This window comes from Pavona decussata, unplaced genomic scaffold (assembly GCF_977016875.1).
Source record: "Pavona decussata unplaced genomic scaffold, jaPavDecu1.1 SCAFFOLD_58, whole genome shotgun sequence".
NCBI classification, from domain to species: Eukaryota; Metazoa; Cnidaria; class Anthozoa; order Scleractinia; family Agariciidae; genus Pavona; species Pavona decussata.
Window position 1 is genome coordinate 5922647 of NW_028145480.1, and position 24538 is coordinate 5947184.

At 39.1% G+C, this 24538-nt stretch overlaps 2 protein-coding genes and 1 pseudogene across 8 annotated transcripts in view; all 3 read left to right on the plus strand.

The window, feature by feature from the left end:
* LOC146479895 (uncharacterized) overlaps positions 1–5949 on the plus strand; it is a 28899-nt gene extending 22950 nt beyond the window's left edge. For 2 of the 3 annotated variants that reach the window (XM_085110776.1, XM_085110777.1), the window contains 2 exons: positions 1222–1350; positions 4722–5949. In XM_085110776.1, the coding sequence (XP_084966902.1) occupies positions 1222–1350; positions 4722–5320 (728 nt within the window). In that variant the 3' untranslated portion in view covers positions 5321–5949. The remainder of the gene's footprint in view (positions 1–1221; positions 1351–4721) is intronic. The other variant, XR_014864913.1, reaches the window with a different exon arrangement.
* On the plus strand, positions 1359–4702 carry LOC146479896 (uncharacterized; annotated as a pseudogene).
* Positions 5950–17364: 11415 nt separating the features above from the next.
* The window catches only part of LOC146479897 (uncharacterized), a 61225-nt gene continuing 54051 nt past the window's right edge, over positions 17365–24538 (plus strand). The window contains exons 1-3 of one of the 5 annotated variants that reach the window (XM_085110768.1): positions 17365–17706; positions 20085–20136; positions 20977–21039. In XM_085110768.1, the coding sequence (XP_084966894.1) occupies positions 17545–17706; positions 20085–20136; positions 20977–21039 (277 nt within the window). In that variant the 5' untranslated portion in view covers positions 17365–17544. The remainder of the gene's footprint in view (positions 17707–20084; positions 20137–20976; positions 21040–24538) is intronic. The other 4 variants (XM_085110766.1, XM_085110772.1, XM_085110773.1 and 1 more) reach the window with 4 other exon arrangements.

Here is a 24538-nt window from a genome sequence, read left to right on the forward strand (position 1 = left end):
TTCAACTGCAATGTTCATCAATATTCACTGGATGGAAATATCTCTGCAGAATCTTTTCCCTTTCTTCCAGAAATCTTTTTTGTGAAAGATGCATTGAAGAACTAACACGTTTTGTGGCCACGGTAAAATAATTTTCCGTGGGAAATAAATTCATCGAACACGACAGCGCTGCACGCCCATTGTACATTTCGTCGTGTCAGAAATAGATTTCAACCGCAAACTAGCCTGTGGAACTACGAAAAGACCATCGTCATCAAAATCGTTGCTATGTTCAGAAACCTTTTACAAAACGAGTAGAGAGGGCTTTTCACCAGCGGATAATTCGCTATCCAGCGGATAAAATCTATTGGTTGGAGAACATTTTATTCACTGGATAGAGTTGTCCGCACCTCTGTATAACCTTGGCCCTGAGATGTCTTTCAAAACTGTATGCAAATTAGCTCGCTTCAGTTTGACATTTTTACGGCTTTATAGTCGCGTAAGTTTCGCGGCATTTTGGTAAAATTCCTTTTGAGTAAAAGACCAAAATAGTACGCTGGCCTGTAAGTTTCGTTTTTCTCAAAGATTGAAAGCGCTTCACCGAAAATGATGTGCATTATTTTAAAGTTCGATGGTGTCACGCGACAGACCGACCGAAAATACTTTCTATTATTTTTAAGTTCAACAACGTTGCCGCTGAAATTTTAATTTCAGCTTCGTTTATTGCAAATATTTCACCTTGGTATTTACAAAATAATTACAGATATAAAAGGACGAAAGAGCTACCTAAAAAAAGTCACGCAGCAGGCCGTACAATCGCACAACTTAGGGCTGTCGAACGCACTCTATAATCTTTGATTACTACTAGTTATTATTTAGATACTCTGTATTTGATTATTATAGATAGAAATCATGTAATGCGCACTTGATCATTTCATGGAAAGTGCGCAATATAAGAATTAAAATTATTATTATTATGATGATGATGATGATGATGATGATGATGATGATGATGATGATGATGATGATGATGATGATGATGATGATTATTATTATTATTATTATTACATTTAATCCTTGCGAAACTCGCGAAGTTTGGTCTAAATATTTCGTTCATTATTTGAATAATCGGTCTGGAAATAAATTTTAACAAAAGTCCTCTGAGAAATCTGGCTATTCATGTTTGATGTCATGTCCCAATTTGAGTAGCGATAAATTTTCATTTTGGCTTTCTCTATCTAGATTCTACCCACGGAATTCCCGGCTATGTGGCCATGTCGATTGGAATCGTGGTCGGACTATTATTGGTTATTGTTCCATTGGTTTGGTGCTGGAGACGAAAGCCGAGAAACAAAAAACCCTTGCCTTCAGGTTTGTGTTTTCTTGCCTACATCAAAAATTTTGGTATGGTATGGTATGGTGTGGTGTGATGTGCTGTGGCGTGGTATGGCATGGTATGGTATGGTTGGGTTAAGTCATGTTACTGCTCAATAAAAAGGGCGTCGTTTTAATGACATTAGAACTCCCCTGTAGGGTTTCGGCACTAAATCGGCAGGCACCTCATTATTATGCACAGATTTCTTGTCTCTGACCCAATTCATTTCCCCTTAAGTCATAGCTTCAATGCTTTTGAAAATAAGAACATCCCCTCCTCCCCTCCTCCGGCTCATAAAATAAAAAAAAGTACAGGTGCAAGGCTATATATGTTTCAATTGTGTCAATAACAAAATGCTCGAATCTAAAAGCACCTTGTAATCGGACAGGTCAAATCGTACAGTTAAACAGCCAATGGAAATTAAGTACTAAATGCTACTAGCCAATGAAAATCAAGGAAAATCTTTACTGAGCAGGTTGCCCAGGTTCAGCTTGGAAACAAAAATTATGTATGAAATTAACTGGTCCAATAACTTTTATTCAGATGTTTTCTTTTGGGTTTTGACAACCTTTTCAGTAAAATTGACTCAGAAAGCCTTGAAATGGAAAAAAAAAGATCGATACAGTTGTCAAAGTTGACAATACGATAAATCGAGCGAGCAAGCGAGCTGTCCTCACAGAAAAACTAGGGAAACAAAAAACCTACCGGCACCAGACGATTCCAGGTTTCTTCTCAGTTCAAACGTGGTAATTCAAGAAACCCTCAAACAGGCAGAAAGTAAAAAAAAACACAGATAGAAGTCCAGCAACATGGATGAGAGTTGGGTCATCCTTGGCAAAGTCGCGAAACATAGATTTCAACATAGAAACAATGGCGCAAGCGGGCCTGGAGAGAAACTTATCCACACACCAATATCAGAACAGCATTATGAATAGTAGGGAATTTGCGTCCTCAAGGGCAGTGTCGGATGCAAAAGCCAAACAACTGAGAATGAAAGATTACGACAGGAGACGAAATCGAGCCCAGCCGTACAACTCAGCCGAAGAACTGAGACTCATTTTGGTCTAGTGGCATGTTAGGTGACAACAGTGGAGTTACTCTTACAAACGCAAACTTTATAACTTGTCCGAGCACTTCGGGTTTCGAGGCCACCAAGACTACGAAGACGTTTACGAACAGGACTTTGAAGTTCTGTGTATCCAGCTCCACGGGGGAGAAATGGCGAACTGCGTACGGTTTAACGAGAACCCAACGAAGACCCTTACTGTTGGCTTGACGGTCAAACACCGAACAACACCGCAAGAGATGTGGTCCACGGACGGCGGTTTAAGAGATCCTGTCAGACTCTTCGAAGAGTTTCTCAAAAGGCGACCCTTAGAATTTCGAACTTCCGGACCTTTGTACTTGCCAATAATTCAGCCCCCAAAAACTGAAGTTTGGTTAGCCAAGTCCAGGATGGTGAACACAAACTCGGCACCATTATGAAGAACCTGGCACAGACTCTACGCCTTGACGGAAAACGAATTTCAAACCATTCGACCAGAAAGTCTGTCGTCGCCAAACTAAAGAAAGTCGGACAACCCCGATGCAAGATCATTCAAATCACCGGCCATGCCATTGAAAGCTCGCTCGATGACTACGAGCAGATTAATTGAAGAAGACGAAAGAAGGCCTTTGTCCCACATAATAAGCGGCTATTCTGGAGCGCACACAAAAACAACAATTGCCGCCGAGCTCGAGTTCATCGTCAGTTCTGCCTTCATAAGCTGCAGTTCTTGTACCATCGAGCAGTACAAACATGCTCTTGTCAGCAATTGCCATTGATCAAAGGAGCTCTCAATCGTGCACTCATCAGTCATCTCATCTTCCACCTCAGGTAGCCTTCAATCGTACATTCAACGACCCAGCAATTCAGCATTTAAACAAATGCACAGTAAACATGCAAAACCACTTTGCGCCAAAACAGACTAATCAAGCCAGTTCTTCGAAAGTGGAATGTCAGATCGGTGAGATCGCAAGAAGCCCAAGTATTCCTCTCAGAAAACGTAGACGAGCGTACACCATTGGTCCTGATGAAGACTGAACTTTCTCAGTGCTTACTGTAGTTTTCCATGGCTAGATCATTTTGGCTGAGGTTTAAATTTAAAAAGTAGTTTATTCATGTGAGACTCTTGCACGTTTCTCGAAGTCTTTCTTGCATTGTTGTGGGATCGTGTAGTTTCGTATACCTTATTTGGTATGTTGAACAATAGCTCACATGTCATGTGAGTTGTCAATCTTCGAACATTATGAAATAAAAACCATTTCCAGTTCCGAATTTTTCGAACCATGAAATTGGAATATAATTTTTAGTTTTATTTTGAATAATTTTTTTTATGATATTTAAACTTATGGACAGCTTTAGAAAATTGAGCTTTAGGCTAATGTATTAAATCAGATGCCTGTGCTTACATGACATATTTCATGTCTGACTTTCTCGCATTTTGCTCAGTTGACACAATTCATTGGTATTAGGTCTTCGTTTAGTACAATTCAGGGGTAATCGTGCTCGTGGTTCAAATCACAATTTCAATTACGCGCTCGGCCGATTTGAAATTACACGACCAATTATTTCCGGAATTGTACTCCACTCAGTCCTATTACCATTACGCATCAATGCCCTATCTGTTCCATACCCGATCAAATTTCAAATTTCACTGAACTACTTATCAGTAAAGGAATCATGTTGAAATGGAATCCTTGGTTTTTGCCTTTTTATTGGTTTTATCCCAATAATATTTACACAATTTATGGCTCACCGAAATGTTTAATGAAACGTTCTTTTGGTGAATCTCTCCTGGGAGTTTTAAGAAACCGGTTTTTTTATTATTTAAACAATTTCCCAAAAAATTAGTCAAAGCAGTTATCTTGGAGGAGGTCATACATGTCTAGTTTAACCAAAATGCATTGACTCTTTCTCGAATCTAAAACAAGGTGAAAAAAGGGCTACAATATCCATACATATGAGACAACCAACCTTGTTCTGCTCATCAAACTGTAGAACCTTTAATGATAACTGACATGTGCCATGGTGCAATACAATATATACATCACGCATGCGCAAGCTAAATGGCTGGAATGGATTGGACTAAGTGGAGATCACAATACAGTGAATAAGAACTTTGTCTATAGTGAAAACTGAAAAGATATGTTTATTGTTCTTCAAATTCTACCTTCCTTAGACGGAAACTTTGCAAATCTTATTCAGCAGTAAATGTCTTGCCTATGAGTTACTACACACTGTTGACACTGAACGTTTTGGTGGTGGTTCTCATTTCTCCTTCACGAGAGGTTTACTTTTTTTCTTTCTTTCTTTCTTTCCATTTAGAATTCGATTACCACGCTTTCATAATTTACAACAAAGCGGACCAAGTGTGGGTGTCAAGTAAGCTTCTTCCTCTATTGGAAGAAAAGCATCATTTAAAATGCTGCGTACACCTCAGGGACTTTGCACCTGGACAACCCTTCCAAGAGAGCATGGCGGAAAGTGTGTACAAAAGTTACAAAATTATAGCAGTGCTATCCAGCAACTTGTTAAAGAGCAACTATTGTATTTATGAACTAAACATCGCAAAATATCGCCTTTTGAACAGGAAGGATGACAGTTTGATTATGATAAGAGTTGATGAAGCGAATAGCAAAGAGCTTCCTCGAGAACTTCGAAAAAGAAATTTCATCGACTACTGCAATCCATTTGAGAGGCCGTTTTGGGAAGAAAAATTACTCAAGTTCCTGAACGTTCAAGACGATCATTGCATCAGTGAATCCGCAACTTCACAACAGAACGGTTTTGATAGCAATAAGAATAACTGTTCTGTCATTGCTGGTAGAAATGATGAACGAGTAACAGTTAACAGACTTAACAGCACGACAAGTCATTCCACAGAAATATCGATTCTTACCTCAAATGAGGCTGAAATAATGTAAACTGTTTAGCAACCTGTTATAATTTGCATGATTAAGAGCAAGTATAGAATCTTGGCTGAAAATAATAGTTTTAAAACTTCTTTTTCCCTTTCACTATCGTTTTCCACTCTCCATGCGCAGTATGAACAGCCGGAACAAGCTGCAGTGGCTTGTGCCAATACTGATGTCCAAAGGTGATTTCACTTTGAGTTTCAGGCTGCAGAGTTAATTCACTGATTCACCACTTGTATAATAAATGCTATGTGGTACAAAATTCATTGTACCCTTCACATTCTCATTGCCGCGAATTACCATCATTATCAACCACGACTTGATCCTGTCTGGCCTCGTAGCTCACTCGGTAGTGCAACCTTTGGTCTAATCCGGAGGGTGTTGGTTTGATTTCTTCAACACCGAGGTCCAATAATTTTCTCTTTTTCATTTCTTTTCATTAAATCGCTCAAAGGCCTATATTTTGACCTATGTGTCTCGCTTTAACGAATCAAGTTTGACCGGTGTGAATTCAGTTTGGTACATGTAAATATCTTTTGTATTCTTACCGCCAATAAATTTGTTAAAATGTTGTATCGACATTAAGTAGAGACATGAGTCATCAGATCAATAAAATCCTGAGTATTATTATTCCCCTGCTCTGAGTAGAAAGTGATTCCTTTGCAAAGGCTTGTAGCCAGCCTTTCGATTACAAAGAAGATCAAAGAATCTCCCAATTTTTTTATTTTTTTATTTTTTTTTTGGGGGGGGGGGGGGGTGGGAACTCCATCCTTTCCTGGGCCCAGTAGTTCGAAAGCCGATTAACGCTTATCCTCGATTAAAAGTTAACCGAGGTTTTGATCTCGCTCATTAAAAATGATTTTGAGAGCAAATTTTAAGCTAATGATTAAGAAACACTTAAGTCAAAACTAATGGACAAAAATCTTTGGGAAGAATCTTTACTGATTAATAATTAAACTCGAATAAGAGTTCACGTTAATTCAGCATTAGCTTTATCGGGCTTTGAAGAACTGGGCCCGCTTCAAACTCTTTGCATCTAAGTTTGTATTTATCAACAGAGTTCGTATGGGAATTTCGCCACCGTAAAGAGATTTCTCACGACTTCTCAGATTTTCTCACGCTCTGGCGAAGGTTAATGCTCGAAACGTCTTCGTCAGAAACTCAGAGCGAAGCGTCATTTTTTCAAATCTCTTTACGGAGGCCGAATTACCTTACAAACACAACACTCATATCTCTCTATTTCAAGCAAGCATGCATGGAAATCAAACGACAGCTTCCGAATTTGTAGAGGAAACAAGAAAAATACAATTTTCCCTTGAGTAAAATATCACTGTTGCAAATTCTGCTGTCATTTTCTTGAAGCTCCTTTTGAAGAGTAATTTCTATATTTTTGAATGTTTTATAGTTTTAGTGCACCAGTCCCACTTTTATTAGCTCCCATGGTTGTTTTATATCTGTGACCTCCGAATCGCTGTATTTTTCAAGCGGTATGTATCTGCGGATACTACAACGTGAAAAATTTGTCATGGTTCTCATTCCCGAATAAGGTATTATTAAATTTCCACAGACAAGGTCCCCTTTTGAGTTCGCTTTTAATTTAAATACTTAGTGGAATTGACTCATTGACCCATGGTCGGGTGATATCGAAACACGGATCTCTGACATTAACAGATATCGAACATTTACTCACAGGAAAATGGCTTCGCTCGTTCTACGCTTTGATGGAATTATCTTGATCTTGAATTGTTTATGATCATAAGAATCCTTATTTTTTTGTAACTATATATCTTCCTCGAGGGTCCGTTTCGATACTACGAGAGTGGAATGTTGAATTGTGATTTAATAGAATACAGAGTTTTGGGTATGCTGTTCCACGTGAATAAATTGTTGACCCCCACCTTGCCATTCCGAAGCCAATCTTTCTTCTTATTTACTAATGAGTATATTTTCTTGAAAACAAAAGATTGTTGCTCTTCATGATTTCAAATAGGAATAAACGAGTGATAATTATGTCAACACAGGGGCCCTCCTAAGCTAACATGTATCCTAAGTATTGTTTCTGAACAATATTCTGTTGTTATTCCAAGAATAGGCTATTGTTAAATACTCAAGATACATCTTAACTTAGGAGTGCTTTATGAATCCGGCCGGTCCAAGAAACCCAAAACCTTAAAACCTAAGAAGTGGGAACCTAACATTCCTTTGGTTTCAAGGTCTTAGGTTTCCAGGTCTTATGCTTCCGGATCTTAGGTTTCTAGGACTTTGGACTTCCGGGTCTTTGGGTCTTAGGTCTTAATTTCCTAGGCATGGCAGTTTCTAACCGTGGTTTCGCATGCAATACAGTGAGAACATCTCCGGTTTGGATTTTTACGTCGGTTAAATAAGGTAAGAACTTAGCTGTAACGTGCTTTTGGACCCAATTACACTTGAGTCTCTAAGTGGGCCAAACTTTAAGATCTGGTTGTCAGTTTTTGAGTGGGTTATAGTTTTGGTTGTCCTAGTTTGTTGAAACCTTTACCAATGTTTTCCAAACGTTTTTTGCTAATTTAAATAATGAGCCAGAAACTTGACAAAAGCAAACTGTCTCAAAACTGGCAAATTTTAATCGTTCGACCGTGTTTTGTCCTGTCGCAAAGCGAAAATGAAGAGAAAAAACCTTAGCAGTTTAGATAAATGTATACCAAACCATTTTCTCCATTAAAATTAAAAGAAAACTGTTTTATATGGCGAAATAGAGTGGACCGCTGTAAGCGGGAACATCACTTAAGCGTTAGCCTCGACTTTGCCTCGGTCAAATTGCAGTAAACGGATGCAGTTTCACCACAGCAAAACCCTGTCTGAAAACTTCTGGAAATTTTTGTCTTATCCACAAAATTGGCGCAAAAATCTAAGAAGATTTAAGTTATAGGCACAGGGAATCTCCTCACCTGTGGAATAAACCAAGACGACACGAGATATAAAAGGAAAGTAAAATAATGTAATGTTAGTCCTTAATCCAGAACGAGTTTTGGTCGCTTTCCGGTTCGTCCACATGCACATTTTTTTCTGTGTAAACATATATCTGTTGTCAAGCGATGCTGCTTCGTGCATTAGATGGAAATTAGCGCGATTTATTAAAAACATTCTGCTGGTTATGTTCAAATGTCAACCTCAAACTTAACGACAGATAATGCAAAGAATAAATTCATTAACAAAAAATTGAAGCTGTGAAGAGTGGGAACTCAACTAGAGTTTTTTAGACGTAGCCGCAATTTCGTATGCGTTTCTTATCCAAGCGACAACAGCATCGACGTCCTCGTGTCATCATGGATGTAACGGGGTGGATTGGTTGCTTCAGGCGCATTCAGTTCATGTTTTTACCTTTGTTTTATTGGAAAGGACCTATCTTAGCACTATTTTTCCTATTTCACCGCTTTGAACCAAACCTGCATACGTACCAAAAATTTTGCCAGACCATTAGACATTTATGACAAACAAAGTAACATTAGATAATGCTTTCGCTTTTGTAGTCCACAGAATTGAACCGTTTAGGCTTAAAAAAATTATTTCACAGGAGAACCGAACTTTATCGCACCCATTAATTTACAACAACGACAAAATATCTGGTAAAACTCCTTTATAATAAGTGCGAGCGATGTATTAGTCAACAAACTTTCGAGAACCTCTCGACGTGTTAACGACATCAAGCCGGGAGTGAATAATAATCCTTATACCTTTGGGATTTAGTCCAATTACATCATTAAAACCTCTGCAGAACTATTTACTTTTCTTCAAGAAATTAGACGTACGTTGCAAGTTCATTTTTCTGCGTCCAGTACGTTTTCGACAGTTTTTGGTTAAATTTGGTGTGGTTGTTGGCAGATTTTTTGATCTGACACCAAAATAGTGTCTTCGATTTTTTCCCCTTTATTTATAAAACATTATAAGCCGTCGAAGGGATAAATGAATCAAACAGGAGAAAGATCCTCGCAGTTACTGAGTACGCAACTTAGGCAGTTGCGAAAAGAACCTGAAAAAAAATCCCGGCTTGAACGTTCAAGGCTGAATTTTTTTCAGGCTTTCTTTTCGCTAACTACTTAAGTTGCGCAGGCCCGTAGGAAGGCTAAAACAACTGGGGGGGGGGGGGGGGTGAGTTGGTGGAACAAAACTACCCCGCCCGTCACTTTTAAAAAACACAGACCAATTAGGGATTTTAAGATGCAACGAGAACATTAAAAAAACAGTAGATTTATTAAGTAAAACAACAACGTTGCACCTGCATCACACTTTTTGGTACATTTCTTTGACGTTTCTTTTACGCTGACTACCACGTTAAATTGACGTGGAGGCACGGTGGTGTAGTGGTTAGGGTTTCGGACTTTCGATCGGACGGTCGGAGGATCTGAGGGTCGTTGGTTCGAGGCCAGGTTGGTCTCTTCGTTGCTGTGTTGTTTCCTTAGACAAGAACCGCGGCTCCTCATTTTCTCTCTTCGCCCAGTATGTCGCCGGTACCCATTTATACACCCGGGGGGTAACCCTAAGATGGACTAGCATCCCATCCAGGGGGGAGTAGCAATACTCTTAGTTGCTTCATGCTACAGAAACTGGGCTAAGCTCCGGCCGTGTGGGCCATCTAGGCTCTTGTGCGACTTTACCTTTACCTACCACGTCAAATTTCCTAAGTAATTTCACGTTTGAAGGAGGACGCAAACAAACAACGACAAATTTTTCTTACTACTTTTAAATTTGGGATCGAGCAGTAAGAATCCAACTGTAGGAGACTTTCTTTTTCTGTGGCTCTTGAGAGGACATATATATTGCTATCAGTGAGCGGACGTTTTAGAAAACAAGTAGTTTATTACAACAGCTTTTATGGCTTGAGGTTGGTTGATTTCGATCCATTTTAATTCTTATTTCTGATCCAAGGTAGGAGTGCCTTTGTTGCCGTTGTACATAAAAAAACTGTTAGCGAAGGGAACTGATTATTAAAGTTTGTAAAAAGGCACTTGCAGCGTCAGAATTCAAGACTGATTGACGCACATTAATTTGTTGGCCGTCGATAAAACCAGGAACATGAAACATTCCGGAACATCCCGGAACACGAAAAAAAAAAATAACAAAAAATCAAGATACAAAAAAAAAACATGAAATAAAATAAAAGGAAGAAATGAAAAAAAAAGAAGTGTGTGTATATTTATATAAAATGAAATTACATTGTATCCGAAAGAAATTCACATAAAAAGAAGTACGGAGTAGGTGGGACGGTAGGATAAATGGGGTATTGTAGCTGACCACACTGAATGAAGGAGCAATTTGGGTTATGAGGAACTTAGGGAGCTTCCCACTTAAACTTAAATGATTGAAATTAAATGTTGACTTAAAGACGACGTTTACATATAGAGTAAAATTTCGCAATATGAATTATCAGGTAAGGTCTTCATTAAAAGAGATGTTTTAAGCTTGTTTTAAAGTGTTTAACAATCCTTTAAGCTTAATATCTCCGAGTCAGCGCTTCTATATTTAAATTAATTCTTAATACGTAATACCTTCGTAATGAAAAACGACCCTCACGGTAAATTGAAAAGAAGATATTAAAACTTTCCATGCATGACGCACATAAAAACAACGTCTTCTATAAATTTGTGATTAACAAGGATAAGTCCTGTTTAAATTTAAGAGCACTTTTGACCGCGCAAGCCTTTTTAGTGTGAAGTAGTGCATATATTTTGACCGCTTTTTGCTGAATAGGGTGAGGTTGGTCTGGAATTGGTTATAGTTTTCACGAGTAAAATGGAGTTGGAAGGCCTAACGAAGTCCTACTCACATGTTTGACATATTCATATCGGTCTTTGAAGCAATTTAGCATCTTGTATGTTTGTAGTGGGTTAACATGACCATTTGGATCATTTGGTCGTGTCTGAAATAGGTTAGGAAAAATCACATGCTTTAGTCTGAAATTAGGCAAGAGTTTCAAGAAGCGCGCTGCCCCCGGTGGCAAGAAGTAGGTGTAGCCATTATTATCATTTGTCAGTAAAAGACGCCTGACTGTCTCTGTGTCTTTACCATAAGTGAACTGTCATTTACGGCTAAAGAAAATACGCTACTTTGGCTGGTTTGTAGCTACAAAACTCTTTTCCATATGCATTTTTACCGAACAATTGGTTTTGAAACAGGAAAAGGTGCAAATACGATGGAGAAACCCCTGAGGGTGTTCCGTGCTCATTCCTGTATTCCAGTCGAGCTGGAACTGCATCATCCATTTCTGGCGCAGCAGACGATAAACACGTGCTGCAAATGGCGGGAAAGCCTGACTTGCGCCTTCATTCAGTGTGGTCAGTTACAACACCCCATTTATCCTACCGTCCCACCTACTTCATACTTCTTCTTATATGAATTTCTTTCGGATACAATGTTATTTCATTTTATATAAATATACACACACTTTTTTTTCCCTTTATTTTTATTTTATTTCATTATTTTTTGTATCTTAAATTTTTATTTATTTATTTATTTATTTATTTATTTATTTATTTATTTATTTATTTTATTTTATTTTTTATTTATTTTTTTTTTTTCGTGTTCCGGGATGTTCCGGAATGTTCCTTGTTCCGGGTTTGTTTTAATTTTATATTTTTTTGGCACATTGTTTTTTAACTTCCAAAAATTCTGGGGGGGGGGGGGGGGGGCTTAAGCTCCCCTGCTACGGGCCTGTTGCGTACTAGGTAACTGCGAGGATCTTTCTTCCATTTGATTTTCATCCGCAGTTCAAAATATATATGCATATATTTACATTCATGAATAGATGAATCTCTTTCAAACTTCAAATTTTAACTGCGAAGTACAGAAACAAAGCCAGATACCAAAATTACCAGACGACGGTTTTTGAGAGAACTGAATGTGTTACGGATTTGGCACCGGCTGCAGAGAACGATAACTCTCGACTGGAGCGGAACTCGCTACAACGGAGTAATCTATTTTGTATGCGTTCAGAATTAGTCATTATCAATCTTTCAGAAAATATTTCGTTTGACAGGGTTTTTATCCTGATACCTTGAGATGGTTTGGCTGATTCAGTTGGTTGAGCTAGTGAAGTTTGGTCAGGTGGCGGATCAGGGAATTCATTTAAATCAGTTGATCGATTCAGCTGGTTCCCTTTATTCGGTTGGTTCAGCAAGCTCAGCTGGTGCACTTTGTCTCACTGGTCCAGTATGTTTGGCTAGTTCAGTAGGTTCATCTGAGTCAGTTACTTCAGTTGGTTTAGCTGGTTCCTCTGGTTCATTTCCTTATCGCTAATCTGTTAAGCTGGTTTGATTAACCTGGGTCAGTCATTTGACCCAGTTCAGCTAGTTTTGTTGGTTCATTTCAGTTGGTTCAACTGCCTGATTTGGTTTAAACGGAACCAACTTATCTAGCTTCACAAACTTGGTTAGCTCAACCAACTGGACCAGTTCGTCCAGTTGATTATAAACTTAATTGACTTAACTAACTGCTCCGAACTAACTGAACCTGAGCTCAACAAACTTAATCAGCTAATGCAACTGAGCCAACTCAGTGAACCAGCTGGGCCAACTGGATGAATATGGAAGCGGCTGAACCAACAGAAAGTCCTTAATGTACTGAACCAATTCAATTCAATTTTTATTTTTCACACGTACAACGAGATTCATTACAATACATAAAAAACAATAAACATTTATATTACAAAGGAGGATTAAAAAGAATTAGGATAAATTTGTTTGGTTTAGTGTGAGCAGTGCCCAATGGAGCATGCTGCTTTCGAGTTGGGCACTACTTACGATGGAAGAGAAAATTATTTCGGTGGAAGAGAAAATTATTTGGAAAGGTTTGAAAAAGTCAAAGAAAAAGAAAAAGAGCGTGTTTAGCGAACGGATGACGGTGAAGACTTCTACATTACTTTTTGTTTATAAGCAAATTTTTCCTGTATTTGGTTTTAAACGAAGAAGCGGAGTTTGATTGCTTAATGTTACAGTGAATTGTTTCCCAGCAAAGCTAATTGAACCAATTGAACGGTCGAGCCGAAGCAACGTAAAAGCAATTGGAGCAATGGGACCAACTGAACCAGCTGAACAAGCTAAACGAGATGAAACAGCTGAACCAACCGAACCAGCTCAGCCTGGTGATACAACTTAACCTACTTAACTAGCTAAACTAACTGAATCATCCGAACAAACTGAACCTGAGCTGAACCAGCTCAAACACCAAAACCAATCGATCCAACTCAATCAGCTGAAATGATTGAATCAGCTAATGCAGTTAAACCAACTTACTTAATTAGCTGAACAAACTGGATCACTGTAAGCAAATGAACCACCTAAACCTAGCTGAACCAGTATAAAACTTGATCATGTGGAAAAATTGCAGACATGAAGGGGTGGAGTTAATTTTTAGAACTTTCTTGCCTTGCCAATCTTACAAAGACAAGTCGCGCTCGTCATTGACTGGGCTTCATAGTGTCACACCAATGGCGGCCAAAAGTACACGAGGAAACTAGGCATTTAGAATTCAATAATGATTCAGCCTGTTTGAAGGAACTCCTGCATTACTCAAGATAGAAGGGAATATGTCCGCATTAAAGTTACGTCTCTAGAACAAAATTATACATCTGTTACACATATTCTAGGCTAGCCACTCTAAATTTCCCTAATATTTTGCACATCGAGCTAAATTTAGAGTTACAGTCCACTCGAGCCTGGGAAACAAAACATGTGGCTGCTAAGCGTATTTGAAAGACAAATATGGCTGACAGTGGCGAGCAGAAGAGCCTCGAAATCAAAATTTCTTTACTGGATGGTCGCTTCTTTAATTCCTACCACACCAGAATCAGTGAATTTACTGAACCAGCAAAATCAACTAAACAAACCATCTGCACCAACTGGATTATCAAGCTGAAGAAACTAAACTCAACCAGTTAAACCAATTCAAGTAAAAATGCTTAAGAAGATAAAGCAACTGACGCAACTAAACACACCGAACAAACTGAGATAATTAAACCAACTGATCCAGCTAAGGAACTTCAACCAGCTCGCCCAACTGATCCAGGTAAACCGACAGAATCAGCTGAACGATGGATCAGAGAATTATTTCTGTAATGTAAGGTGAACAAATATATTTCCTATTGAGCGTTAGCCTTAGTTACAGGAAACGGGAAGACTGTATAAGAAAAAGAAAAAAATCTTTAACCAGACTGGGCGGGATTAGACTGTTCACAGTCCCCCTATTTTTCCGTGGGATTCTCAAGACTGGTGCGCTTCGATGGAGCTGCCGCCAACTTGGTTTGTAAAAGCGAGCGCGCTCTGGGGAGAGTGTCTAAACGAATAGGGGAACTGTGAACAGTCTAGGGCGGGATCCAAACGCCGATCTCCGAGTTGGGTCAACCACTCCACAGACTGAGCCACATGGGTAATTGCTTTACCATACACTGCAGAGTTGATTCTCTGATTCATCAGTTGTGTCATTAGTTCTAGTGACACAACATTCATTGTACCCTTAGCATTTTCATTGCCACAATAACCACCATGATCACCAATGACTTACTCCCGTCTGGCCTCGTACCTTCGTTGGTCAACAAGCAAGGCTTTCTGGTGGTCCAAACAAATGTCAACATGATGGCACTCCATATTTGGAGTCCCATATCCCATTCGTGAGATTTAAAATGTGGTTATGGTTGTAACGGCATCGTAAGCCAATCCCCGGACTCTGTGATTAATTTTAGTGTATTTTAGCAATGGGGTTAAAAGGGGGTTGACAGGCTAAACACGACTCCCACTGTTTCGTGTTGTAATAGGTCTTTGACCCTTAGAGTTTAGCTTTAACAAGTATGTCTTTTAGAGATTTTCCTCTTCTGTAGGAGATGAGAGGTGGTTCTCTGTACATTTCTCTCAGCAGTGGTTGATTTTCGATTAAATGCCACTTGCTGATTAAAATACTTTTAAGGTTAGGCACTGATGGATTGCACTGTGTGACAAAAGGCATTAATCCGTTTTGCACTTTTTGCGGGTTTGTATGATTTTATAATTTTTTTTATAATTGTGTATGACGACAAAAAACTAAAGGAAACAACAAACAAGAAACTCTCCCCTTCATAAAAAAAAAAAAGAACTGTTATTCATTCAGCTAGCTAAATCAACACAATTTTTTCAGTTGTTTCATCATCTGCTTCCTGTTCTCGGCTTTTTCCCTTTCAGCCCAATATGCTCAGTAACAAAAGAGGATAAGGCAACTGACGTCATTCACTCACGTTCCGGTTAACATGATGTTTGACTAAAAACAAATTAATCAGCAGCGTTGACATAAAATCAAGTTTAGTTTTATTGTATGGTTGTGCATGACGACACAACTCGGCTGAAAAGAATCAACAAACAAGGAAAAGCAGAATTAAAAACCGTTCAGGAAGGCAAACTCCATACGATATTTTGTTTCACTTTGTCAAACCAACCCCAGTTTTAAAATCGTTGCAATTCCTGCTTCTTTGTCCTTGGGTTTTTCCCTTTTGAACTTAATCATTTATATGCAAATGCATACTTCTTTAAGTGCAGAACAAACCTTACTCGTAAATCACTCTCATAGCTGTACTTCAAAAACGCCTTTCAGAGTAATATTTGGCAAAATGGCATCCTGGCCTCCGGGATATTACAACGAAAGTTCGTTTGGAATTGCTTTTTAGAAGGTTTTCGTTCCTTTTTTTAACCAATCGACCGACCCACTTTTAAGAGAGGGTAATGGCTGATGAAAACATGTTTTGGACGTTGTCTAAGGTGATTGTTTGCGATGGCTAACTATCAAAGTTGATAGAAACCTAGAGCAAGCAGTCTAATGGTTTTAGTATAACCTAGATTATAACTATCTACTCAACAAAGAAAATCAGTAAAAATTAGTTGGTTTCTAACTAGTCGGTGTGTGAGCTCGTTCTTTCTTTCGTTCTTTCTTTTTTTCTTTTTTTAATTATTTTATTTATTTATTTATTTATTTATTTATTTATTTATTTATTTATTTATTTATTTATTTATTTATTTACTTATTTATGTATTTACTTTATATAATTTTTACGCGTGGATAGACCGGATAGACCAGGATAGACCGCCCTTGTGTAGTCATTAGGGATACAATCTTCTTTCTAATCTGGTATTAAACCGAAGCTAATGAGCTTGCGTCCTTGAAATTTTGAATTTTAAATAGCAATACTCCGGAAAATCGAAAAGGTCTTTTCCCAAAACTTAATCTCGGTTTTAGGAGATAGAAATCATTTCAGTGACTTTTAGTGTTGTACAAGTGTATGCTAATATTCCTTGTAAAATATTGACTAAGGTATTTAGGAACAAGATTATGTAAGTACTTTACAATTTTAAAGACACATTTATGAATTTAAATTCTCTCAGCCTAAAATCTTACTAGCCTTACTAGAGCTGTCTCGTCGGATAATACGTGCTGCTCGGTTCTGCAGACGCTGTAAGTTATCCCTGCACGTAACTGAGGGTTCACCCTACGCAGTGTCTACCTACATAACTCTACATAACTTAGGAGTGGTAAGATTATGCAACTGTGCACACATTTGGATGCCTCAAGCGTAAGACGCAATCTAATTCAGGCAAATAAATTGTTCATCTTACTGCATAATTAATATTACGTCGACATGCTCCTCCCAATCAGATGTTCATCTAACATAACCTCCAAGTAATTACTTCTCAATATTTCTCCCTTGTAACTGGATGGTAAAATTTTCAGCACTTTCCAGCTTCGATTTTGTTCCAAATAGCATGCCTTTAGTCTTGCTTTGATTTAACACTAGCTTACTATTCGTCATTCATTGTTCAAACCGATTTAGATCATCTTGCAAGACAATAGTAACTTCCTTACAGCCAGAACCACTAAAATAAAAAGCCGTGCCATCCACATACACGCTAATTTTGGAAGTGGGGTAGACATTGGGGAGATTATTTATATACAGTGTATAACACAAGAGTAGGGGGCCTAGTAACGAGCCTTGAGGCAAGCCAAAAGATAAGGATAAGAACAACTGAAGTGACCTTCGAAGCGTGCACAATCGAAGACAAAATACATCATTACGCAAGTATAACTGATTTGCACCGCTGAGCAGAAAGTTGAATAACAACATTTTCAATGCTAATGATGAAGTCAATCGCCAGTGTCAAGGTTTCGGCTGCAGCACGTTTTAAAAAGCATTAATTGATAATCATATCATTTTGTACTCGGCAGTATTACCATCTGAGTAAACCATGCCTGCAAGAAGGAAGATCGTTTTGGTACTGTTATTTTGTGTGATCATTGGAACGATGGCCTTGATTGAGCAGACAGGCCAACGTTTACCGCGACGGAAGGCGCGATGCCTTCGTAACTGCCGTCTGGCTCTGAAAGAAAGTTCCAAAAGAGAAACGCAGGTATGTTGTGGATTTTGCCTTATACGATGATGGAGATGCATGTACTTGTCCACTGAAAACTTTAAAACGTGATCGGAATAATGACAGGAGCGATATGACATGCATACCAATTGCATACCAAATCCACATTAGCGAAAACGACGAAATCGAGAGACCGAAAGAAGTAGAGTTTATTCGATAAAAAGTAGAACCTTTGCAGCTTCCGATCCTGGACGTAACTGACGCCTATCTCATAAAAAGAAAACTGAATGAACGAGTTCCGGATTTATTAGTGATATCGTCAGCGATTTTAAGCTTACAAAGCAATATTAGCTTAAATCGTAAACAATGACTTCCTAATTCCAATGTGATGTCCGTTACCCGTTAATTTAATGAAATTTTCTTTCTCTAGGCCTAGTTTTACCAGTTCAGTCTTTGGGTTTAAAGTTATGTTTCTGACTCGCGAACCTCGGTCGTAAATTGAGAAATAACAAACGCACCGGATTACATTCTTAGGATTCAATTCTTGTTTCATAGGCGGATGGATAATGCGACTGTTGTCGCGATAACTCAAGGAGACAGTGAGCATTAAATCATAAAATCGTCAGGTTTTTTTCTTTTTTTTTTTTCTTTCATTCTGAAGTTTTAGTGAGAAATATTTGATGTAAATATAATTACATTTATGCATCATGGACCCGCTGAATCACGTAAGAAGTCTAGAAACAAGTAACAGGAACGTTAATAACACAAAGCTCAGTCGCGTACCAAGGGCAAATTTTGTAGTTAAAGTCATTTTTACTCAATTTTTCTTTATTAAGTGAATAGATCATTTTTTTTTTTTATAAAGAAACTCGTGTAATAAGGCATAACGTCATCACAGTGCCCCGAAGCGAATCATCCGCAACACGTACTAAAAATTTTCATGTCCCTTCTTGCTTCGCGGTTTGTTTATGACATGGAGGTCCTGCTGGGTGAAATGCTTGAGCGACTTCTGGATCTCTTTGTCTAGAGCACAACGCTCTCAATTAGAATAAATAAATCAATGGTTCTTAGCTGGATGACATCCTAAAATGTGACCATGCAAATGACAGCTGCCATTTTTACGGCACTGTTAACTCTTTGATTCCCTTCTATTAATGTCTATACTAATGTCGCCTTTTTCTCAACATCAACAGTTTTAAAATAGAATTGACCTTGGTCCTGACTCTTCACTTAAATTGCAGGGTATCTGGGTTATGCTTAGACTCGTCTCTTTACGTAGATTAGTTTTCTCCCGTCTGTTTTGTTTGGTTTTCTCGTTGGCTTTTTCTGTGGACATGCGGAAATCTAGTGGCACCAAAAAAAGGGCCCGCTCTCAGTTTTTTGCAGTCTTCGTTCAAAAAATTAAACACAGCTTGGACCCAGTATTAGTATTAAGTAGAGCTAGTATTTATATTAAGTAGTTTATTCTTTCGGTGAATTTTATGTAGCATCATCTTTCTACAGCTGTTGCCACGAGTGATTCATCAGTAAAGTTTATAGATAAAGCGCCGATTCCACGGCAACAATCTAGCTACACCTTTTGACACGATCGATTTTATCAGTGAATTTTATAGATAAAAAGGGCTTCTGCAGCAGCATGTCATGCACCTCTGGCATACATGTGGTCTCGTTAACATTCCTGAGAAACAAACACCTTAATTAAACTTTGAGCAATATCTTATAGCTAGTCACGTGCTAAACTCCATATCTTTTTTCCATTTAGGAACGCATGAGAAAAAAAAAATTCATTGTAAAGACGGTTCAAACCTATTCATAGATGAGTGCAGCAATGCAATTTGCAAGTTTCGGATCAAACCGTTGCTAGGGAGGTTGTACCTCCAAAATGCACTTTTTAATTTTTGGATGCGGATAAAGTTCGCTTTTCCAGTGACTGATTTCTTCTTGCCCTCTTAATATCATCGCCGCTGAAGTGCGAGTGCGCCAAAAGCATGTTTAACAGCACAATTTCTCTTGAGTGATTAACAAAGGCCCATCACTCGGAAACTTTCAGTAAAAACGGAAATGTGGCTTTCGAAATACAAATTGTTCTGTTCTGGTAGACACAGATGATCCCATTTGGCGTAATCACATCGTATCTAGATTATGCGCATATTTTGTCTGTTTTCTCGGAAACAGAGGAAGTCAAGTTGCACACTGCGCTCTTCACGCTCATTTGCATCTTCGTGTTTTCAAACAGACTAAACTCACTCACCCGTTTCGGTGTTACTCTAGGAAGTTCATAACCGTATTGAAGAAACTTTTAACAACGTCAAATTGTGTAATTAGTTTGAAACTTTACTTTTACGTTGCGAAAGTAACCATATGTGATAATTTAATTAAGTTTCATTATTAAACAAACTTTGTTTCTCGCTCTGCAGATTTCGCGTAGTGTGCTATCTTGTCAACGTCAATGCCTACACGGATACAAAGGTAATTTAAAAAGGAAAATAAACAATCTCTCTTTCTTTTTTAATGTTTTTGAACATTTTTAGGCATTGGCCACCCATTGGTAAATTTGGCTGCGTCTTACTTTGTGTGGCATTTGATTCCGCATTATGATCAACTGGGTTGGATTCCTTCTGTATTGAGTCGGAATACAATAAACCTCTGCCCGCAAAACAACAACCGTTGCCAAAATTTCTGTAAACTTGAATTTCATCCCCCTTTGCGTATTCTTTTCATATTTTGCAAAAATAACCTAAATTAATTACTAACTGTCATGGCCTGGTTCCTTCTCATTAACCTATCGTGATCTACGTCTATAATTTCTTACTAACGGCGAACATTGAAAACAACAGATCACGCTGTAGACAAAGTCATAGTTCTCTTGCGCATTCGGTAAAATATCCATCAGGCTGATGCTGACTTCGTACGAACGCCAGCGTGCAGGCCAAAAGATTTCTTCCAGGTCCCGTTGTTCAACTGAAACGCTAAGGTATAGCGCTAACCAGGATAAGTAGACTGTATCACTACTGAATTAATTCTGGTTGAAAGTTCAGGCAGCAATTTGGGTTTCTTGTAGATCACGCTCATTCAGTCATTCATTGTGGCTTTGTCTTCCTTTATTTTCTGTAGAGTAAGAAGGCTGGGCCATACCCCAATGGGAACGTTTTTCAACAAGAGAAACTTATTAGTAATCTGCTCGTAATCCTTCGCTACCGTTTACCATTACCCAGTCAGCGGCCGGTTACCGGCTCAGCCGGCTCTCTCACTGAATAACTGCACCCTGATCTCTCTTGTTAAATCTATTTTTTATTTTTCATTTGACAGGTCAGCACGCTTCAAATAAACAGGACATCAAACTTCGCAAACGAAAGTCAGTTGTACAGGATGGTAAGCTCGCAGAATTGTTCCACTTTTGTAGGCTGATGCAACGTACAGCTCCACTAGATATCTGCGTCAAATTATAAATCAAAATCAATAAATGCACCGCAAAAATCAAAGAGAAATTAAAAGGACGGATATTCAATCTATTTTGAGAAACGTTGAAATCAAAGCAAACTCCAAAATTATGGTTCCTGAGATTATGACGTATCTCGCCATGGAAATAGACAGTCTACTTGAAAAAAAAAATTTAGTTAGAATAGATTATCACCAGGTTATTGTATCTGTAGGTGCGAAAATTTAGATTTTTGTTGTTTTGTATGTCGGCGTAACGTATTTCTATAGGTCATTAGCGTTCTTGTTTTTTGTTCCTCGTTTATTAGTTTTTTCACTCCGTTGCCCTTTGTACTTAGTTTCTCGTTCATTAGTATTCTTTGTTTTCTTAGGTTGTTTTCGTACTCGCTAGTTTTATTTTGCATAATGCTATATATATAGGTTACTTGTTAGTTTTGTTTTGCTGCTCATATTGCGTCAGTCGTTCTAGTTCTAGTTAAGTTCAGTTTCGTTTTAAGTCTAGCTTCTAAGTCAAGTTCCAAGCTCAAAGTGTTTTTCTTGTCGTCACATTCGTCATGTAAGTATTCGTCGTTTATTTCGCTTGTCGTTTTCTATTCGCATTGTCATTGCCATTTTCATTGTTGATTTATTTATGTCTGTTATTTTGTTATTTTCAGTTACGTTACCTTACCTTACGTACTTGCTTTCGTCGATAAATTATGTTTGGTTGGTGTACGAGTTAAAGCGTTTGCGACGACATTCGTAAAAGACGAATATTGTTTGCCGTCGGTGTCCGTTGCCATGTCTCAAACAAGACCTCCTGTTAAGCGTCCAAGTACGTCGCCGAGGAGCCAGCGTCCAGCACGTTCTGATACGCCGCCGCCTGTTCGTTCAAGTTCACGTGTACGAAGACTCAACGTAACGCTGGATCCAGATGCTATTCGAGTGGAGCGAATTCGAGTTCTAAGAAAGAAAAGAGGAGGTGTTTTGTCGAGTATTCTAACAGCCAAACGCAAGAAGATTGATGACTTGCTGAACGATGTCAACAATTTGGAAGCAGTTAAGGTCAAGCTAGCCGAGATAACGGATCTCTTTCAAAAATTCGTCGAATGTCAGAACGCATATCATCGCGAGTTGGTGGACAAAGCTCAAAAGGAACAATCTAACGCTTATTTTAGTGAAATTGAATCAAGTTTAAGATTTTTCTGCGATACCGTTAATGACTGGTTACGCGTTACGGAGGTGAAGCTGCATGAGATGGCCATTACTCCAGATGACAGTGTTTCTCAAGTTATCCCTAACGAGCAACATCGACATAAGAGTTTGTGTGGTTCCATCCTCAGTACAGCATCTAAAGCAAGTTCAATATCTTCTGCTCGAGCTTAAGAAGCGGCAAAAATTGCTGAAATTCAAGCCGAAGCCCTTGCCTTAAAATAGCGTCAGCGACTTCATGAGACGGAGATGAATCTTAAAAGACAACAATACGAGTTAGAATTAAAGAGGGAGGAGCTGAAGCTGGAGACCGAATACGCCAAAGCTGTGGCCAGAGAGGGAGCATACGCCAAGGCAGAATCAAAGTTTCTTCCTCCTGACGGCTTGTAGAATCGAATGCTCTCTAGTTTTCCGCCCCCAGTATCCGTCTCCAAGGATAAACAAGAAGGGGCAAAGTCTAAACCTGAAAAGATTCCCGATGAAAGAAGCGTTTCAAGTAGTTCCAGCGAAGATTCCGGCAAATCTGGTCTCAGTGATCAAGCTTATCAGATTCTCGTCCAACAAAACCGAGTAATGGAAGAATTTGTGAAACAACAGCAAAGGAATACGCTGCCCAGAAGACATGTCCCTGTTTTTGATGGCAATCCTCTAGAATACTGCACTTTTATCCGTGCCTTTGAAACGGTGATCGAGGCCAAGGAACCCGATTACGCTGGTAGACTATATTATCTTGAGCAGCACACATCTGGAAGACCACAAGAGATCGTGCGCAGCTGTCTCTACATGGTTCCAAAGGAAGGTTACGAGAAGGCTAAGAGACTCCTAGAGAGAAGATTTGGCCAGAAGCATAAAATCGCAATGGCTTGCCTTGACCAAGTGGCTAATGGTCCACGCATTAAAGGTGAAGATGCGGAATCACTGGAAGGTTTCTCCATCTTATTGTCAAGCTGTACGAATACTCTCAGATCCATTGGTTAGTCTAACAAGGTAGAAAGTCCAGATAACATGCGGAAGATCATCAACAGACTCCCACCAAGATTGCAAGCTAAATGGCGCGAAACCGCTGACCGGATCCTGAATGTGGAACAGCGAGAGATCTGTATTGAAGACATTTCAAATTTTGTTGAGCAGAAGTCGCGATCCTTAGGCAATCCCATCTTCGGCAAGTTACCCTGTATGGAGAAGGAAGCCTCCGTTAACAAAGAGAGGAGGGTAAAGCCCAGAAATGACAAGCCTGGTTCAAAGAAACTAAGTCTCGCTACCATTTCAGAAAAGAATTCTGACAGTCAAGTACGTCCCGTATCTTCGTCTACTGGTAGCAAGTTTGCTTCAGCTGAAACTGCCAAAGGTTGTCTCTTCTGTCGTGCCTCCCACCATATGTCCGATTGTACTGATTTCGCGAAAGCATCCAATCAAGATCGTTTTGATTTCGTAATGAAAAAGAGGCTATGCTTCGCTTGCTTAAGAGCTAGTCATCAATCCAGAGGATGTCAAAAGAGGAAGCCTTGTCACCACTGCGGTGGACCACATGCCACAGTTATGCACGTAGAGCAATTTGGAGAGAGACAATCAAGGTCCAAACCAGAATCTCCTAGTGATGCACCTGTTGGGAGAAGTGGGACTCGATCTCAGGATAGCACAAGCCAAGGCAACTCCGAGGAGAGAAGTACCCCGCACTTCTGTGGCCTAACGTTTTTGGACGGTTCCATAACGGCCTTGCCTATTGTTCCCGTGAAGATTAAAGTCAAAGGAAGTCCTTGTGCCATTGTAACGTATGCGCTCTTGGATAATGGTTCCAATTCTACCTTCTGCTCGTTCAGCCTTCTGGAACGTCTAGGAATAGGTGGCAAGAAAACGAAACTCAAATTGACAACCATGGGAAGAAGTGAAGAAGGAGACAGCTTTATTGTCAAGGATTTGCAAATTTCTGACCTAGATGAGAACATGTCGTTCCTCTGCATGAGACGCTAGCCATATCAGTTATGCCAGTTTCGAAAGATGAAATCCCTAAACAAGAAGACGTTGAACGATGGCCACATTTACGAGGATACGTCGAACTTACAGAATTAGACTCCCAAGTCGAACTGTTGATCGGCGCCAATGTTCCTGAAGCCCTTCAGCCCAGGGAAGTTATCCCTGCTGCTAATGGAGGTCCATACGCGACAAGAGTGGACCTTGGCTGGGTTATTAACGGCCCTACCGGACGAAAGTTGAAGTATGTCCCCTCATGTTTCTTTGTGAA